The sequence below is a fragment of the Amaranthus tricolor genome, chromosome 11, assembly GCF_026212465.1.
Source record: "Amaranthus tricolor cultivar Red isolate AtriRed21 chromosome 11, ASM2621246v1, whole genome shotgun sequence".
Classification (NCBI taxonomy): domain Eukaryota; kingdom Viridiplantae; phylum Streptophyta; class Magnoliopsida; order Caryophyllales; family Amaranthaceae; genus Amaranthus; species Amaranthus tricolor.
In genome coordinates, this window is record NC_080057.1 from 20,531,879 (window position 1) to 20,552,034 (window position 20,156).

General features: G+C 29.3%; 2 protein-coding genes across 2 annotated transcripts; one reads left to right on the forward strand and one right to left on the reverse strand.

The window, feature by feature from the left end:
• Positions 1 to 5,878: 5,878 nt before the first annotated feature.
• On the reverse strand, positions 5,879 to 14,664 carry LOC130827207 (GDSL lipase-like). Its single transcript, XM_057692860.1, has 5 exons — positions 14,259 to 14,664; positions 13,413 to 13,534; positions 9,528 to 9,761; positions 7,828 to 8,080; positions 5,879 to 6,353 (listed from the first exon to the last, which is right to left on the reverse strand). The coding sequence occupies exons 1-5, from the start codon at positions 14,503 to 14,505 to the stop codon at positions 6,127 to 6,129; spliced, it is 1,083 nt and encodes a 360-aa protein (XP_057548843.1). The 5' UTR covers positions 14,506 to 14,664; the 3' UTR covers positions 5,879 to 6,126.
• Positions 14,665 to 19,001: 4,337 nt separating this feature from the next.
• Positions 19,002 to 19,940, forward strand: LOC130826732 (uncharacterized). The gene has a single exon (XM_057692297.1). It carries the CDS (start codon positions 19,182 to 19,184, stop codon positions 19,617 to 19,619), a length of 438 nt encoding a protein of 145 aa, XP_057548280.1. The 5' UTR covers positions 19,002 to 19,181; the 3' UTR covers positions 19,620 to 19,940.
• Positions 19,941 to 20,156: the final 216 nt, after the last annotated feature.

The window sequence follows — 20,156 nt, forward strand, 5'->3', positions numbered from 1 at the left end:
ACTTTTCAGCTCCTAGGACACCTCAACAAAATGGCGTGGTTGAAAGGAAAAATCGAACCTTAGAGGAAATGGCTAGGACAATGCTTATAGAAAATGGATTAGCCAAACATTATTGGGCCGAGGCTATTAACACAGCTAATTATGTCTTAAATAGATGCCTCATTAGACCCATACTTAAGAAAACCCCCTATGAGTTATTCAAAGGAAGAAAACCAAACATAGCTTATCTTAGACCATTTGGTTGCAAATGTTTTATCCATAATAATGGCAAGGACAATATAGGTAAATTTGATGCTAGAAGTGATGAAGGTATATTTCTTGGATACTCACTAAATAGTAAATCCTATAGAGTTTTAAACAAGTGTACAAGTATGGTTGAAGAAAGTATACATGTAGTATTTGATAAATCTGACAATGGAACATTAAGTGAAGGATTTAAAGAGTTAAACCTTAATAAACATTTCGATGATATAAGTGATGACGAATTGGATGCCAATGGTATTAGTGAAGTGAAAAGGAAGAACATGCAGGATACCATACAAAGTCTTGATGAGGTTGCAGAAAAACAGGTTGTAAACATTGAAGACTCACAGCCTGATCTTGAGACCCAATCTCAAAATCTGGAAACAGCTCCTGAACGTACTGCTTTAGATACACCAATTAGAAACTCCTCATATGAAGTAGGAACAAGCTCTTTGAATGATTACACACCATCCATATTATGAAGAAGACTTAGAATGTCATCTCAACATCCTTCAGAAAACATTATAAGTGATCCAAACAAAGGTACGCAAACTCGATTCTCTCTTAAAAATTTATGTGCATTTTCTGCTTTTGTTTCTCTTGTAGAACCAAAGGATGTTAAAGAAGCTATACAAGAACCAGAGTGGATCATTTCTATACAAAATGAATTCGAAAGAAAAAAAGTTTGGGATCTAGTGAAAGGCCTCCAGATCGTACTATTATTAAAACTCGGTGAGTCTTTCGCAATAAGCTCAATGAGGATGGAGACATTATAAGGAATAAAACAAGGCCGGTAGCTCAAGGTTATGATGAGACTTTCACTCCAGTTGCAATGTTGGAATCTATCTGTATTATGCTTGCTTTTGCTTCATACATGAAGATAAAACTATATCAAATGGATGTTAAATGTGCTTTCTTAAATGGCTACTTAAAAGAGGAAGTGTATGTTAAACAACCACCTGGCTTTGAAAATTCTGAACTACCTAATCATGTGTTTAAACTAAATAAAGCACTGTATGGCTTGAAACAAGCTCCAAGGGCTTGGTATGATAGATTTAGCTCACATTTACTTGAAATGATTTTCAACGAGGAAAAATCGATACAACGCTTTTCATTAAAACTAAAGGAAAAGATATTCTTGTTGTTCAAGTATATGTTAATGATATATTGTTTGGAGCTACTAATGATTCTTTGTGCAAGGAATTCTCTGAGATTATGTGCAAGGAATTAAAACTTAATATATTTGAGGTTTTATAACATAATATATTTGCTTATATTATTATAATATCAGTTTTATAGTATTATATCACAAATATATACTGTAATAAACTCAAATCTATTACGTTATAACCGCAATTATATATTTTGTTATAACCCCAACTATATTATGTTATAACTCCAAATATATTATGGTTATAACCCCAAACATATTATGTTATAATTACAAATATATTATGTTTTAACTTCTAATATATTATGTTATAACCACAATTACTTTTATTAATTTCCCCCAAACAGTAGACATTGTTGTCTTCTTCAACATCACTATTTACACTATTGATGAAGCTTAATTTAAAAAATATATCAAAAAATTGTAAATCCAACTAATATATAACACAATCAGCCCCAAAAAAAAAATAAAAGCTTTAAAAACGAAAATGATGAAGTATAAATATATATCTTTGGTGGTTTTGCAAATGTTGAAGAAGATAAACAGAGAATAAACAACAATGGAGTTTGAGAGAGGAAGATGGAGATTGAAAACCACAAATGGAGTTTGGGAGAGGAAGACGAGTAGTTTTGTCAGGAAAGAGAAAAAGGAAAACTGAAAATGAAAGTTAAAAAGCATTGGTTAGAAAGTTTAGTTATTTTTTTTTAAATTTAAAAATTGGGTTGGCACAAACTTGAGACGTCTTTTGTAAAGATGGTCTCAAATAAGAATTTTTGTTTAGTTTTTGAGGCTGGCCCGTGAACTTTATCATAATTAATATAGAAATATAATCGTATATAATAACTAAAATACCATAGTCCATATTCATATTCATTTAAAACTTTTATATCCATCAACGTCCACCCTATGGAAAATGTGGATATTCGGATATATACTCCTTCTCGGCTTCTCCATATGGTTGATATGGATTTTAGATTTTGGATTTTCATCCAACACGACATTTGATTGGCACTTTCTTCATACCTAATGCGGTAGGAGAAAGAATTGTCGGTATGTGTTGGGATGGTTTGTTCTACATCAATGGATTAAAGATAATGTACATATTTTATAAGTTATTAAAGTCTTTCCTCCTATTGACATATGACTAAGCGCTTTTCTAAGTGTTAATTTACCCTAGGTGCTCGTGTGAAATCTAGAAATTATTCTCAAGAGGTACAATGTTGTTTCAAGATGATCTAAGTAGTTTATACCTATAATGTTTAAGATCAATTATTAGAGCCATAAATTAAATTGAAAAAATTTGATATTGATAGTCAAATAATAATAATAATAAAGGAAAAATTGTTCTGAATAACTCAATTTGTTGTCCATTTGCTTGTGAATAATTTCACCTTTTGAAAATTTTTAAATAATCCAATCTTTGCCTTCATTTTATTGCGAATGGACCATCAAAAAAACAAAACAGCTATTTCAAATTACTACTAACCGTTACATGCAACAGGTCATTGTCCTCCTCCTTTATAAGCTTCCTTTCAAGGAGTCCACCATATTCAAACACAAAATTGTAAAGAGAGAAAGAAAAAAAAAACTTTCATATATTTAATTTAGTGAAAATCTTATTAATTTTAAATGGTGTAAACTCTAATTCCTCTCTCTTCAAAGTGTTGATTCAATTTTCAGAAATTATGTGAAATATGAGCATGGTTTTAAAGCAAAGTTGCAAAGGGCGAAGAAAGGTTCCCAAGCTAGTGAAACTTTAATGAAGGTCAAAGAGATTATTTAATTGAACATATAAAAATGTTTGAATAAGTTGAAAGTAAAAGGAATTTATTTGTTTGTAACTGGTTCTTTGCAACAAAAGGTCTATTTGCAATAAAAGATATACAAAAGTTGAATTATTTAAAAATTTTCAAATGGTGGGATTATTTGCAAAGAATGGGCAATAAAGTTAAATTATTCAGGACAATTTTTCTTAATAATAATAATAATAATAAGCGAAATTCCACGTGGTAACTCTGAGGTGTTGAGTTTTCCATGTGGTAACCAAAGTTTTTTAAAAATCCACACGGTAACCTTGAGGTTTACACAATTCATCCACCGTAACCATTTTACCCAAAAAAACATTTAGAAACATTAGTTTGGTAAGGATAACGATTGTTGTATGCCTATTTAACCCTTTAACCAAATCTCATTGCATCAGAAGTTTATATTTCCCCCAAAACATAAACCCTAATTTTTCCATCTTTACCCCAAATTATACTTCAGGGTTTATATTTTAGGGAAATATAGGTATCTGATGCAATGGGATTTAGTAAAAGGATTAAACACGCGTATAACAATTGTTATCATTACAAAATCAAAGTTTCCAAACGTTTTTTTTGGTAAAAAGGTCACGGAGGATGAATTGGGTAAACCTCAGGCTTACCGCATGGATTTTTTAAAAACTTTGATTACCACGTGGAAAACCCAATACCTCAGGGTTATCACGTGGAATTCCCCTAATAATAATAATATACTTTTATTTATAACTTTATTCCTTATGGAATTATTTATGCTCCTAAATTTATCTAGATTTTAGAGTAAGATGAATGAGAAAGAAGCTAGGTAAGAATTGAATTCAAAATCTTATTTAAATAAAGTAATACATACTTCAATTGACATAAAATTCGATTCTTACTTATGGTTTTATTATAAATTAGCCTTCATTTGCCTATTAGGGAGACGATATACTCTAAGGGAGTGTTTGGTGTGAAAACTAAAAAAGTAATGGAAAGGGAATTTGTTAACAAGAATAACGGTAATAGTAAGTGTTATTATTATAGGTTGTTTGGTATATATTAATAGAAAGGGAAACAATTTCTTATGGAATTTTTTAATTAACTACACATTATCATCCTTCCTCTTTCCTTAATATAAAACCACCAACCCCAAGTCATGGAGCACTTATAACACCTTCAACATTTCTATCAAAACCACCGGTCCACTGCACCACCAGCCCACCACCACTACCATCATCAACTTGTAAGTTAATTTTGCCAAGAAATTCGCTAAGTTAAAAAAATTAAGAAAAAAATTGCCAAAAACTTTATAAATAAGCCAAGATTGAGAATGAAAATACCAAACTTGTTCAATCTTCAAAAGTAAAAATCATGTCAGTGATAATAAATAGTAAAATTTTCTTTGAAAATTAAAAAAATTAACTATTAAATGCAATTGAATATCAAGCTATTCAAATTGACAAAGACTAAGGTAGGAGATGAGAGAAAATCAAGCTAAATTGTGGAAAAAGTGAGAGATTAATAATCATAATTCTAATTGAATATTATCACAAATCAAAGAAAGAGATAAAGTAATGCATTTTTTCAGTTTTAATCCTTGAAAATTTTAATTGCATGCAAGAAAGAAAATTAAAAAAAAAAATCAGAAGGTTACTAAGATTCGTTAGTTAAGCACTTGGAGAAGACACTATCAACCTAATCATCAATGGTTGTTTTTGATATACAATCATAAGAGGAGAAGTGTTAAATATGGCATTTTGAGAAGAAACAAAATTACAGTAATTGTTTCCCCAAGTATTTGAGAGGTAACAAAGTGGGGGAAACGAATACCATCAAAAAACGGTAACGATTACCTCAACATCCTTTTCAAACACTTGGCAATGGTAACTATTAATTGATTCCGTTTCCAATCTTAAAAATTTTGATATCAAGCAGCCGCTAAATCTATAACTATTATGTTTATCTATGCACCTATGATGTTAGCTATACTTTTACTTTTAGTTATTTCCAAAAGATACTTGTAGCCTTATAGGTCTATTCGTAAAAATATTTTTATTATACATTGGACAAAATTTTTTTACAATTTTGATTGAAATGTTACAAATAAATTAAAACGAAAAAAATTAATATATTCTATGTGAGAATTGAGTCTCATCTCAATAAATTTAAATATCATTCTTTTAAATAAGATTGTAATATCAAATCTCATCCAACCTTCCCTTTCTATGGTACAATCTATAATCACAATAAAATATAGAAAAAATTATCTAGAATAATTCAACATTTAATTAATTTTCCTATAATAATCCCAACTTTTGATTAACCATGAATAATCCAAATTCTAAAGTTACTTACCCAGAAACATTATTGCCCGAATGGCGACCGATTTTTACAGATTAATCGCCACAAAAAAGGGAAAAATAAAATCAAAAATCAAAAATATTAAAAGTTAAAAGTTAAAATAAAAGGAGTCAATTGATTTTTTTACAGAGCCCTTAAAAATTAAGTAACGTAGTATATTTTACGTATTAAAGATACAAAATTGTTAAAAAAATATCATAATTAATCACAGAATCTTTAAAAAATTATCAAATTTTGCTCTACCTCAGTACTTCATTGTCAAACAATCAAGCATGTTTCTTTCAATCCACAAATAGTAAAAACTAAAAGTAACCAATTAATTCTATTCATATTCAATTGTAATTTTGGAACATAATGCTAATTACAAATTTCATATAGTAAATGAAAAATAAAAACTACAACTTTAAATGTACGAAAAAATAATAGATGATAATAATAATAATAATAATAATAATAATAATAATAATAATAATAATAATAATAATGAATAAAATAAAATAAAAAGAAACCTAAAAGAGTGTTTAATTTTTAAGTTTGAGTGTAAGTAAATGATCCCAAAATATAAAGGCATGATCAAGTGAATAAATTTTGCAAATTGTAAGGAGCAACAAGGTTAGATCCTCCACTCCAAAACTCCTTAGAGAAAGCCTGGTTAGCCTTATCCGTAGGATGCGCAGCGTCGAACCACAAATAATCATTAGGGTTACTACAAACTGTAAAGCTTGTGCCTTTCTTTTGGCAAGTGAAATCTCCATTGTAGTTCCCACTTCCACAACATCCTGTTTCACTTTCTCTAAACCCTGTAATTAACAATTGTAAACTTTGATTAATACCTTAATTAAATAAAAGCTTAATTTCTTAAGGGTCGCTCTTTTGTTAAATTAGGTTGGACTTATTGTCAATACCAGCATATAATCGAAGAACACAAAGTACACACTTCATAAGACAAGGAGATATCATCCCAAAACGATATGACAATTGAGAGAAAGGACTCCAATAACTTGTAAAGTTTGCACATTATCTTTATTCTATCGATGTTGGACGAATAATGCCAACACTTTTATTGGGGTTTTAATTGTTTGTGTGCTTTCCTCCTATCCTCTCCTTCGAGGGTGGCGGATCTAACGTGATGTCACTGAACTCAGTTGATATTACTTAAATCCAAAATTAATCAAATATTACATGTAAATATCTTTAAATGAGTTGATTAGTGTATTGTCTTTCATATATGTGACCAGGGATTAAAACCCAGTAAATTATTTTACTTAAATTTACATCACACGTTTTTTTTTCTAGAACTGCCACTAAAGACTGCAGTTGAAGGGGTACGAGTATGGTCTGTTTACTACCTCATCCTCCTAGACCCTATGTAGAATGTTGGGCTAATGACCATACGAGTTTGACGCGTCCGCTACCTCTTCCTTCTAGACCCTATGTGAAATGCTGGACTGATGACTTGACCTTAATTTTAAAATTTTGTAATATAAACACATATCATGTGGATTTATAAAAGTTTTCAATGAAAATGTCACTTTCTTGGACAAACTTACTACAATAAAAATTAAGACTTTACCATATGAATGTAACATAGTGTAGTAGATGAACAATGACCCACATGTCATGACTCATGAGCTAGATTAGACTATTCTATATTGGATTTTTCTTAATCAATGGCGTATTTTATGGATTTTGGTGCCCTTGTGTCTATATCATTTCACAATTGTGCAACCTTTAGCTATTGTTTAGACTTATAGGAAACTATTAGAAACAAATTTCACCCACAAATAGTAGAGTGATTATTTTTGATTTCAGAAAAGGATAATCTCATAACGCAAGAGGAGAAGAGGAATTAATCTTTGTATAGGTGTTAGAGAACTGAAAATCGAATTGCTGTAATAAATAAAAAAGAAAAGTTATTTAATAAAAGTAAAACAACTTATATGTGGACAATATTAATAGTTTATTCCATTATTTATCACCAAAGTATATAAAAAAAAAATCATAAAATCTTGGGACATGAATAGTTCCTTTATTCTAAATTGTGTTTGACAACTCATGTGGTAAGGTGTAACAAGCAAGGAACAAGCACATTAATTGAAACTCAAAACTTTGACAAATTACATAAAATAATTAAATAAAATAATTAAACTACCCCTCTCTGTCCCATTGAATTTACAACAAATCTTTAAAAAAACCTTTCACATAGAAACTTAAATATTGCAAATTCAATAGAACAGGAAGAATATATGATAAAACATAAAAGTAAAAACGCACCATATCTGGTTCCATATAAAACTCTGAGATATAAGGCGGTGTAGAAGTCGTAAATAGAGTACTTGAATCCTGGTAATTCACCCTGTAATCTTTTAGCTAGTGATGCAAATGCAGTATTGTGCATCCTAGCTAGTTGTTGGGGCTCCTCAACACATGATCCATTGAAATTTAGCATGTATTTCATTGATGGCATGCACCCTAGAGGACCCAAGTTTTGGAATGCAAATTTCCGTGCTCCTTGGTTGTAGATTGTCTATTTGAACAAAAATTTATCGTTCCATCGAGTAAGTCCTTGGTAAAATTGACCGATAATAACTTACTATTACAAGATATTATAGGTAAATTATAGGGAAAAGGAAAAGAGGGATTTGGAGCAGATGGGTCTTTGAAAATGTGCGAAGTGATCGATCGCACATGGCCCCCTCTTTCTTCCGTAAATGAAAAAGTTAAATAAAAAAATGTTCAATTTATCAATAAAATAAATATATTTACTATAAATTTGGCGCAAAATAAAAATTTTGCACGGAACCCCAAATTTTTCAAAACAACTTTGATTTGGAGAGAGATGCTTTCCTTTGTTTGGATAACTAGGTCTCAAATTCCTTGCTAGATCTCAAATTCCTCCCACATAGCCACAAGGTATTAGTTGGTAAGAGGAAGAATGCTTATTCCTATGAGAAGACATGCATTTCCAATAAGGGAATCACCAAATTCCTCCCATCTACTCACAAAATACTATACTTTGAAATCGAAGTACTACATATATACTCATTTTATGTGCCATTTATGAGTAGCCTAAATTTAGCAAGTTAATCATGTATCTACAAAAAATATATGTACATAATTGCCTTTTATAATCTACTCTCCAATTTGACTCGCTTTCTATTATGAATTTATTATAAAGATATTTTTGTATGTTATGAATTATGATCATCTTTCTCCATAAATCATTTTTTGTGGTATCTTTAATTTGTGAGTTTGCACCATACAATTATAAGGGAGATGAGAGTCATCTAATAAAGGCAGATTACATTATATTTAATACGGTAGACCAAACATGGTGCAAAATCAAGGGACAGAGAGCGGGACTATTTCTGGTCAATTATAAGGTGAGAGTCATCATCTAGCAAAGGCACATTACATCGTATTCAATATATGGTGCATATTTAAAGGGACGAAGAGCGCAATCTACTCTAGTCAATTATAAGGTGAAATCTACTCTAGTCAATTATAAGGTGAGAGTCATCTAATAAAGGTACATTAAATTATATCTAGAGGTGTTCATTCGGATCAACGGGTTGATTTCGAGTCAGTTCGAAATCAAGTCTTATGTCCAGATTAGGTTGCACATAATTGTAAATTCATTTTTAAGTCGGGTCAAATTGAATTTGATTATAAGGTCGGGTGAACATCAAGTCATCTGGTCTGTTTTGAACACCTCTAATTATATTCAATATGATAGATCATCTATGATGCAAACTCAAAATAACATAGTGTATTTCTACTCAATTATAAGGTTGAAGTCATCTAATAAAGGCACATTACATAATATTCAATTGGGTGGACCATATAAATTTAGATGAAACTATTATTATGAGCGTAAATTAGAAGGTAAAACAAAGCTACAACTACAAGCTAAGTTATAAACTAAAAAAAGAAAGAATAAATCATAAAGGAAGAAAAAAAGGAGAGATTCTTACTTTAATGTGAGTGGTGAGGTTGCCGATGATCATATTGAGGTGGCGATACTTTTTAAAATTAGAAAGCGGAAGCTTTTTAACATTTTTCTGGAGAAGGGTAACATAGTCATTTCCAGCAATGTTAAATAAATATACTCCATCTGATAATAGCTTTTTCGCTTGAGCTTCCCCCACTTGTTGCTTCAATTTTCCCACCATTTCTATGAAATAATCAATTTGCATCTTCAAATTTATCTGGACCCCACAATTTATTAAATTAGCCCACATTACAAAATTAACAATCAGAGCTAGGGCTGAACAGAGGTTGGTCTAAACCGTAAACCAAATCGGACCAAACCGTAATTTAAATATTTGGTCTGGTCTACGGTCTAAATGGTCTGGTTCGGTTTTTTTTATTAAAAAACAGTTTCCGGTCCGGTCCCGGTTTTAAAATTTTCAGACCTGACCAGACCAAAAAACCGTAATAATTCGGTCTGGTGAAAACCGTAAACCGTAGACCGGAACCCGTAATTTCCATTTTATTTAAAATTTTAAATGTTACTATTATAACATTATGATTGGGTTTTTTTAATTTCTGATTCTGAAGCTCTCCCTCGATCCCTTCTCCTTCTCCCTCAATTCCTTCCTTTTCCTTCTCCCTCAATTAATCTCTGAAGACTATGATTTCTCCTTCACCGTACCAAACGACAGATACCACTCTCCAGGTCTACACTTCGATACTAGCTGTGTTGTGCTTCTATGCTTCTATATTATAAAATTTGTAATGTTCTATATTATAAAATTAGTGATGTACTTAACTATTGAAAATTTGTAATGTTTCGGATTTGGTGATGTATTTTGTTTACAAATTATCGTTTATCTTAGATTCTCAATTAAAAAAATACAAAAAAATAAAAAAAAACTGTAGACCAGACCAGACTAGACCATTCTAGAACGGTCCGGTCTGGTGTCTTGACTGGTCTGGTCTGGTCTAAAAAATTTCCAGACCGGAATTTCTGGTCTGGTCTGATTTTTCTGTCAAACTAGACCAGACCAGACCGTGTGCAGCCCTAAATTCAGAGTTATTCTCTTGAAAGACTTATTTCTTTAAGACATGTATCTTAAGTTCATCTCATTAATAGTTACTTACCGTATTCTTAATACCTACTTACATTAGCCTTAATGCCTACTTACCGTATCCTTAATGTCTACTTTTAATATCTTAAATGTCTACTTACATCATTTTTAATGTCTACTTATAACATTTTAAAAAAATATATAATGAGCCGGTTCAATTAGAGATGGTCTCTCAAGGAAATCGTCTCTCACAAGAATTTGTAATCTACAATTACTTCGTTCCACTATACTTACAATTGATAGTCACATTCAACTAAACATTTCACAATTAAGTGCAAATATTTCAAAATGAAAGTAATACTAATATCATAAATCTAAACAATAATAACTTATATAAATTAATTAACATACTATAACAAGCTTTAATAAATGGCTGATTTTTGTTGGTTATAATTTATTTACATGGTTATTAATATCATTGCTTTATTTTCATTCTGTAATTGTTTTGTTTTCCTTATTTGATCTAATAGAGTAGTTATATTAGGAGTATTATCAATTGCATGATATTCTTGTATTACTTTAATTGACTATTATTAATTACGTTGAGATAAATATTTTGAAAAAATATTATCCGATGAGGAATATTTTGTTTATAAAAAATTTCCTTCAATTATCTAATATGAGTGTTTAATAAATTATTTGATGATAAAAATAATTTGTTATTATCAATCAAATAAATTAAATGAAGTTGCTCCTATTAACATGTTCAAATCAATAAATCAAATCTATTAATAAAAACAACTAATGGAATTAGCCCCTCCAATCCCCTATCAGCTCTTTTATTAATACTTTCTCAATTCTTTTTTGTTTGTCCACTTTATTTTTGCACGTATTTTTTAGCAAATTTTAAACTTTAATATCTCTAAGTACACATTATAATAAAGAATTATAAAAATTATATATTAAAAAACTTTACATCAAGATAAATCTAACAAGATCCCACATGAATATATTTTATCTTCAATATATACTTCAAAAATGTAATTTATATTTCACTCCCTTAAAGTGAACAAATTTAAAGTAGACAAACTAATTGAAAGGAAGGGAGTAGCTAAATTTTTGTAAACCATCCATTTATTTCACCTTATTTATTTTGTCATTAGTCTCGGCTTTTTTAATTTTTACTCACATATAAATTTTTATTTTTATTTCATTTATAATTTTTTTCACATTTTCATAGAATATATGTTTTTTTTTATCACTTTTAGGCATTTTCCTTGATCTTTACCACATTTATATTAGAAACAATTTTTTTGTGACAAGGGGAGTACTTGTATTATACGGCGTTTATACAAGAAAAAGTTGTCATTCAAAGATATCCCTTTTATTTTCCACTGCTGCCAACTAAAAGTTCAAGAAATACATTTAGTAAATTAAGGACACCTAATGTTTAATTCAAATAAAAGATGATAAAGCTGGCATTTATACACCGTTCTCACTATTTGCCTGTGATATTTTGTTGGGGATAATAAATGAATTTTCATTTTTCTTTTCACCTACCATTTTTTCTTTTTTTTAAAGTTTGGCCAACAAAATAAATATTGGTGTCTTTTTATAATTTTACATCACCAATGAAAATCAACATTAATTTTAGTAATTTTCTTTCACATAAATACTCCCTCTCTGTTTTTACGTGAAGAGTGAGGCGTTGCAACCCTTCCTAAAAGGTGAGTTTCGTTTCCATACTGATTCAAATTAAGTAGGGTTGTACTCCAAGTTTTGGTTATATAGTGACTTTCTTTTTCTAGTGAATGAAAAAATTTTATTTGTCAAAAAAAAATACTCCCTCTATTCTTTAAAAAAAAAATTCATTTATCATTTTTAGTGTTTTATTTGTTGTTTACATAAAAAATCTCTATTTATATAAATAATTTTGGATAAAAATAACCTTGTTCATCAAATTAACTTTAACATTTTTATATATTTTTTATAGTCTCCACATGTTTCTCACTAACTTTAAAAAAAAATTATTAGTTTTGGTTTCTATATTTTGTCCACTAATTTTTTTTAATATTTTTGTGATGTTAATGATCCTTACTTTTTATCCATCAAATTTATTATTCAATATACAATATATCCACTATCTAAAAGATTTCATTTTTTTGATTTCCATGAACATTCCTTGTAGAAACTTCATTAACGATCGAAGGTGTGGAGCTATAGACCTACGGTGGTTGAGATTACTACGTACTTCCTTTGTTCCATAGTAGTTGTAACACTAGAAAAATTAGCACTATTTATTAATTACTCTTAATTTGTAATTAAGTTTTAATTTATAAGTTAAAATATAGTTAAGTGAAATTTTATTTGATTCGTCTCATTGCAAAGATTATTAATATCAAATTTTTGTAATTTTTTTATTATACATAGAAATATTAAAAATTAAATATTAAATAGTGCATTGAAATGTGTGAAAAAAATAAATATTGCAAGTAATGGAATAAGTATGTTGAAAGTATACAACAAAAGTTGGATCATTAATTAGAACATAATCCAAAGTGAAATTAATCACTGACAGATAAATAAAAAGTTAGAATTATTTTCAACAAAATTTGAAAAATGTTACAAATCGAGCCGCGAGTTAGTAAGGGAGTTCATTTTTTCAAACAGAAAAACATAATTACTGCCCTTATTACTGAGAGAAAAGTATGCCGACAGCAAATAAAAATCACAATAATAATAATAATAATAATAATAATAATAATAATAAATAATAATTAAAGAAATCAAAATAATACTCCAAAGCAAGAAAAAAATGGAAAAACAAACCGTTTGAGGACGAAGTTCAACAAGAACACAGGCACCAGCAGACGCAAAATTAACTCCCTTTGTATAATCCTTCAATCCCGGCAACAAATACGGTTGCACAAAAGGCAATCCCGCAAATTGTGCTGTAATTTACACCATTTTCATCCCCCAGTTAATCTCAAATCTACTAATAATAATTCAACCTTTGCAAAACAAATCTAATTGAATATATATAACAAATCTCCATTTCAACATCAGCTCAAATATTTAATTGAAAACTTGAGATTTGTCATTATAATTATATAATCTATTTCGAGTATATAACATATTTTAGACTTTAACCATTAGTTTAACCTTTTGATCGAAGTCTCAAACATGCTAAATAGAAGGCGGGACAAACAACTGATAGTTGTTAGTTGCTGGCTGATTTGATCAACTGATTTTGAATCGGCTGCTATAAGCAATTTGTTTAAAAACAGCTTATTATAACAAACGCTAAGATTGAATGATGGTTTGATTTTAAAACTCAACTCTCTATTTTATATTAAAATAAACTAATTTTGAACAAACACTAAGATTGAATGATGGTTTGATTTTAAAACTCAACTCTCTATTTTATATTAAAATAAACTAATTTTGAACCGATTAGGTTGTTCAAAAACAGTTTATTTATAACAATAAGTTGTTTCAATCGGCTAATTTACAAATACTAATATTAGATGGTTTTACCACTTAACCCCATCAAAATAAACTAAAACAGACTAATAAACTATTTTATCAAACACCCAACCTTGATAATCACATGATCTATTTGATAAATCATGGGTTATGATTCAATGGGATGAAGAGAAATGAAAAAGAAAATACCTATAAAATCAGGAATAAGACGGCCATCGGAATATCTACCAACAGGCTTCTTAAAAAAGGTTTCACCATAAGGCCAAAACTCAGCACCAGCACCTTTAACACCATTATAAAGAGTCATACCATCATCATACAAAGAATCTCCAAATACAAAAAGGGGTGGTTTATACTGAGCATTGGAGAAAGAAGGGAATAGAATAAGAAGAGTTGCTAGTATTGACAATGTAGTAGGGAACATATTTCTGGGCATTTAGTTTTTACTATGCGAAATCAGTGGAATGCATAGAGCTAGATAGCTCTATGTTTTAATGTGTAGCGAAATTGGCAGAATAGAGAATAAGACCAGATTTGGTGTTGATGTTATAATAAGTAGGGTGTACTTGCTTCTTAGCAACTGTATGACTTTCTGGTCACTTTCCATTTGTATCATTTGACTAAAAAAACTCTTATATATTTAAATCAGGACTGAGAGAGTAATAGATATTCATATTCCTCCAACTGTCCAACATGTTGATTTAGCTTTATTTGTTGTTTTAATCTATCTTTCTCATTTTACATGATATATGTTTTAAAGGAAAAGGCGTAATAAAATATCTAATAAAAAATTTTTTTGCTAAAAGTACTTAACAAAAAAAATTTCAAAAAAATATCTAACAAAATTTTTACTTTTCAAAGAGTATTAATTTACGTTTTCTTTCAGTTAACCGTCAAATATAACGATTGACTGGTTGAACTCAGAAATTCTTCTTCCTCATGTTTAATTTCTGTTCGAATTCAATTTGCTCACTATCTTCTTCTTCTACTTTTACTCGAAATCGAAATTAAATTGGAAAAGAAATTGAAGATGAGGAAGAAGAATTTTTTATTTTGACCAGTCAACCACTATATTTGACGGTCAACTAAAGGAAACCGTTACTTAGTACTCTCTAGAAAAGAAGAAATTTTTTTAGGTATTTTTTGGCAAAATTCTTTTATTAGGTACTTTTTGGAAAAAAAAAAAGTCTTTGTTAGGTAATTTTTGATAATTTTTTCTATTTTAAATAATAATTATCATTTTTAAATGTATTACTAAATTTTAACTGTTTTAATTGTATTCAGATTTTTTTACGTTCCTTAGAGTTTATCTCATTTAATACTACCTCCAATTCAATTTAATTGTCCCTTTTGGTTTGTGTAAATATTAAGAAAATGAAAATAGTTGAATAATTGAAAAATGAGATTATTCAGAAATATACATTAAATACTGAGATTATGCATTGAATTTCTACTAGTAGATTAAACAATAGATCAATGAGCAATATTAAATATTTTTAATATTAAGAAAAAATAAGATCACCAAAATTAATAAATTCATTTGTTACATTGATTATTTTTAATATTAAGAAAATAAAAAGACCGTCAAAAATAAATATCTTAAAATAAAAATAACACAATAAAGGTGAACCAAATCGGAGGGTCTAAAAAAAATAGACAAAAAAGACAAACTTAAAGTGATTAATTTAATGGTATTTAAAGGTTTAAATTTTCTTGAAATGACCAGGAAAGTTACGTACCGCGTGGCATTTTTTGACATTTGTTTTCTGCTGTCAACTGTGGTTTGTGTTCCAATTTCTATTTTTATTTGCTATTTTTATTTTTAAAATAGACAAAAAAAATATCACGTTTCAAATTTGCTATTTTTATTTTTAAAATTAAAAAAGTCATTATATTGAAGAGTATGAATCATGATTAGGCAAATTTATAGATTAGACTTTATAAAAAAATAAATTATGATTAAATATAAAATTTGATAAATTAGGCAAATTTTATAAGACATAGGGAAATACATTACTTAAAATGAATATGTTGGACAAACCAAATAAAAATTATTTTATTGAAGAGTATCATTGAACTAAATTGACGAGAGATTTATTACTAAAGTATGGGTATCAATCTATCATAAGAAAATATTATTATATTGATGAGTATTATTGAACTAACAATATAAATCGTGTAAACTATAGACTAGAGAGGTTGGTACTAATTACATTTTTTTAATAATTGTCCACTGTTTCATACTTTTTCCGTTTCATTATACTTTCTACATTTTAATTTTTACGTAATCCAATGCATAATTTTGATTATTTTATGTTTTATAGTATTCTTAACTAAAAATTATAAAAGTTTGATATACTAAAAGTATACTATTAGACGATTTAAATAAGATCTCACTTGACTATATTTTTTCTTACACATTAGTCGCAATATGTAAAATAAGCTTGAATGATGAATAATACCATTATGTGTAATGTAGCGAGTAATACAGTACAGAGGAAGTATTGCATTATGATATACATATTACTTCATGTTACACTACCTTTATTTTCATTTGTTCTTCTCAAATATAATTTTTGTTCTTCTCAAATAGAATTTATGAATTTTGTTGTTAAACTTTGATTATGATTTCTCATCGATCTATATGAAAAAATATATTCATAAGGAATCTTGATTAATTCGTCTCAATATATATTTTCTAATAAATATCAACTTTTAAAATTTTTAAAATCTCATTTGATATTTATGTCTACAGTGAGATCTGAGAAAAAATTGAATAAGAAGAACAAATAAAGACGGAGAGAATATAAGAGAAAATATTTGTTTCATTATTTTATATATTTAATACAAAATTTATTCCTTAGATATATAGATGTATTAGAAATTTATTTGTGTGAAATTAAATATTTTGTTAATTTAGAATTCTTATTCCCTAGGTATATTGATAGTTGTCATTTTGAATCTTAGATCCAGGAAAATTTATTTTGTTTATTTATTGTTTTTGTATGAATGAGGTGTATACTGGTATGATACAATTAGGTTCGAATCTAGCCCAAAATCCTTCTTGATGGATATGGTGTGTATGGCCCATAGAAATAACTTTTTTTCAAAGTAGTTGTTCCAATAATTTTTATTTACAAATTCTTATATGAAACGATTTTATCGTAAGACATGTCAAATATTTGAATTATATAGTCCAATAATAGAAATTTATATTGACTTCTTGTTTCGAAATCATCTCACCGTAAGACGAGCTAATTTTTATTTAGCCGGTGTTTTTACAATGGTTAACTATGTTTTGATTACCTTTGACCCTTTTGGCTTGTCTATCAAAGATTTAACAAGTTCCTAATAATCAAGATAACCTATATCCAATAACTACCCTACAAAGTATAAGCCCTCTATTTTGAATTCTTTTGAAATCTCTGAGAAAGAAAAAAAAAAAAAAAAAAAGCATTTTCATTGTAAACAGTAGCGAAATCAAAGATTATTATCTCTACAAGCCCAAATCTTAAGAGTTGATAATCTTACGGAATGTATTTTTTAACAAAACAGCTGAATGGACTTGGAAGGAAAAAGAAATCGATGCTCGTAAAAGATATATTTTTATGATAAGCTCAAACAGAGAAGACACTGCGATACAACAAATGAGCCCATCATATCCGAGCCAAAGTTCACTAGAAAGTCCAAGAAGTCCACGTTCAGGTTCAAGCTCAAGGTATCCAACATATCACACTCAACTTCTCAACATTAAGAAGTCCAAAAATTAACACGTACAACACTACCTTCCACCAACACGCATAGAAGATTATATGTGTGATCAAGCCAGAATGGCTTTCTTCCTTAGGAAAAGAAGTCATCGACCTTAAGTGATTCTATATGTTGAACTAAAACAAAGATGGCTCCATCAATAAGTACAAAGCAAGGCTCATGGCTAAAAGATATACCCAACAATCGGGCATTGACTTCAACGAAACGTATGCTCCAGTTATTCGTCTGAAGACCATCAAAATAATCTTAGCACATAATATAAGACTACCATTTTTTCATGTTGATGTCAAGTCAACATTTCAAAATAAAGAACTCCAAGAAGAAACATACATTGAGCAACCACGAGGCCATGTAATCAAAATAAGTGCGACAATTCAAAATGAAAATTAATCCAAATGGAGTGCGGTGGACCTGTTTAGTTTAGTTGATTTTTAATAATTCAATTGAATTTCATGAAAACTTTTATGCGGCTGCCTCACGCGTGTGACCAAGAAAATTTTATGCTTGTCGAATTCATGTCTTAAAACACCCATTACAAGACTTAAGAAGCCAAATTTCACACTTAAAACCCCTACTTTAAGCCTCAATTTTCCTTCTTCCGAGGCTTAATTTATTTTTTTAGCTATCAACAACAACCCTTAAAACTCTCATTCCACCACTTAAAACGCCACTTCTAACTCTTAAAAACCTACTCCAACCCTTAATTTTATATTTTACTTGCCTATTTCAACTGTAAAATATTCATTTCAAGACTTAGAATGTCTATTTCAATGGTTTAAAGTTTGTCAAATTAAAAACTTAAAGTGCTTATTTCAAGGTCCAAAATGTCCAATTCAACTTTAAAATAACAACTTCAAAATTATAGGCTCGACCCGTGAGTAGCCGAACGTATGCGGCGGTCTCACAGGAGATTTGCTTACTAAATTTTATTGATATTAGCTGATTTTTATTGATTGAAATTGATTTTTACTGATTTTTACTGATAAAAACTAATTTGTAGTTATAAAATATAATTAAGTTGTATTGATTAAAACTGATTTTTAATGGCTATAACTTAATTTTAGTAATTGAAATTTTTTTTTATTGATCAAAACTAACCTTAGTGATTATTTATTTTTTATGTGAACTAAAAGGAACCACATACACACCCCACCACCAGAAAAATGGCATTCAAATAGTCTTTATTCGAGTCAAATTCCGTCAAAATATTTGTCGGCCGGACCTCGAATCTATATCTTCTATTTAGTTGAAATAAAAATTTTACCCAAAACCTAAACCAAAAATCATTGTTGACCTCAAAAACAGAGTGATATCAATTCAATTCAACCAAAAAACAACAAAATGGGCGTCGTAATAATCGATGGATCAACAGTAAGATCATTCGTAGAAGACGAACCCCAATTCAACAAAAGCATCAACGAATCATTCGCATCACTTGATCTTAACCATGACGGAACCCTCTCTCGATCCGAACTCCGCAAGGCCTTTGAATCCATGCGACTTATCGAGACCCATTTCGGGGTTGACGTGGGTGGGCCAACTCCGACTCAATTGACTGCCCTTTATGACTCAATCTTTGATGGGTTTGACATTGATCATAATGGGACTGTTGATCTTGAAGAGTTTCGATGCGACATGAAGAAGATTATGCTTGCGATTGCTGATGGGTTGGGTGAATGCCCTATTCAGATGATTCTTGAAGATGGGACTGAGAATTTGCTTCAGAAAGCTGCTGATCTTGAGGTTTCTAAGCTTGAGGAAGCTCAAAAATCAAACTAATGGCGAGAATTATGGAATAATGAAGGTTTCTGGGTTGCATGTAAGGTGTTTGTGTTAATGCCTTAATGAATTTGATTTATGCTTCTTGGAATATGTGTTAATAATATGGCATCTAATTTCGTTATGTACAGTACACTTATGTCTGTTTAAAAATACCATTTAAAAAAAATGTTTGTTTAAAAATATAAGGTCTTTCTAGTGTTCATGTTTGAATCTATCAGATAAAATGCGTTATGAACGCTGGAATCCGGAATCCCTCATTCCCTAGAGTGTATATTACTATACAATATAAATTTGGTTTCTGTTTTTGGTTTCCATCCATAACATTTTTTTCAAGACATGTTGCAGCCTTGCAGGAGGTTGAGATGAAAAGATACACTATATATAGATGAAAATTAAAAAAAATAAATTATGAAAGAGTGTATATACCTCCTGTAAAAATTTTTGCAAAAAACTATCTTATATAATACAATTCTTTACAAAACACTACCTTATAACGTTTTTTGTTAAGTATAACCGTTGACCCTCACGTGACAC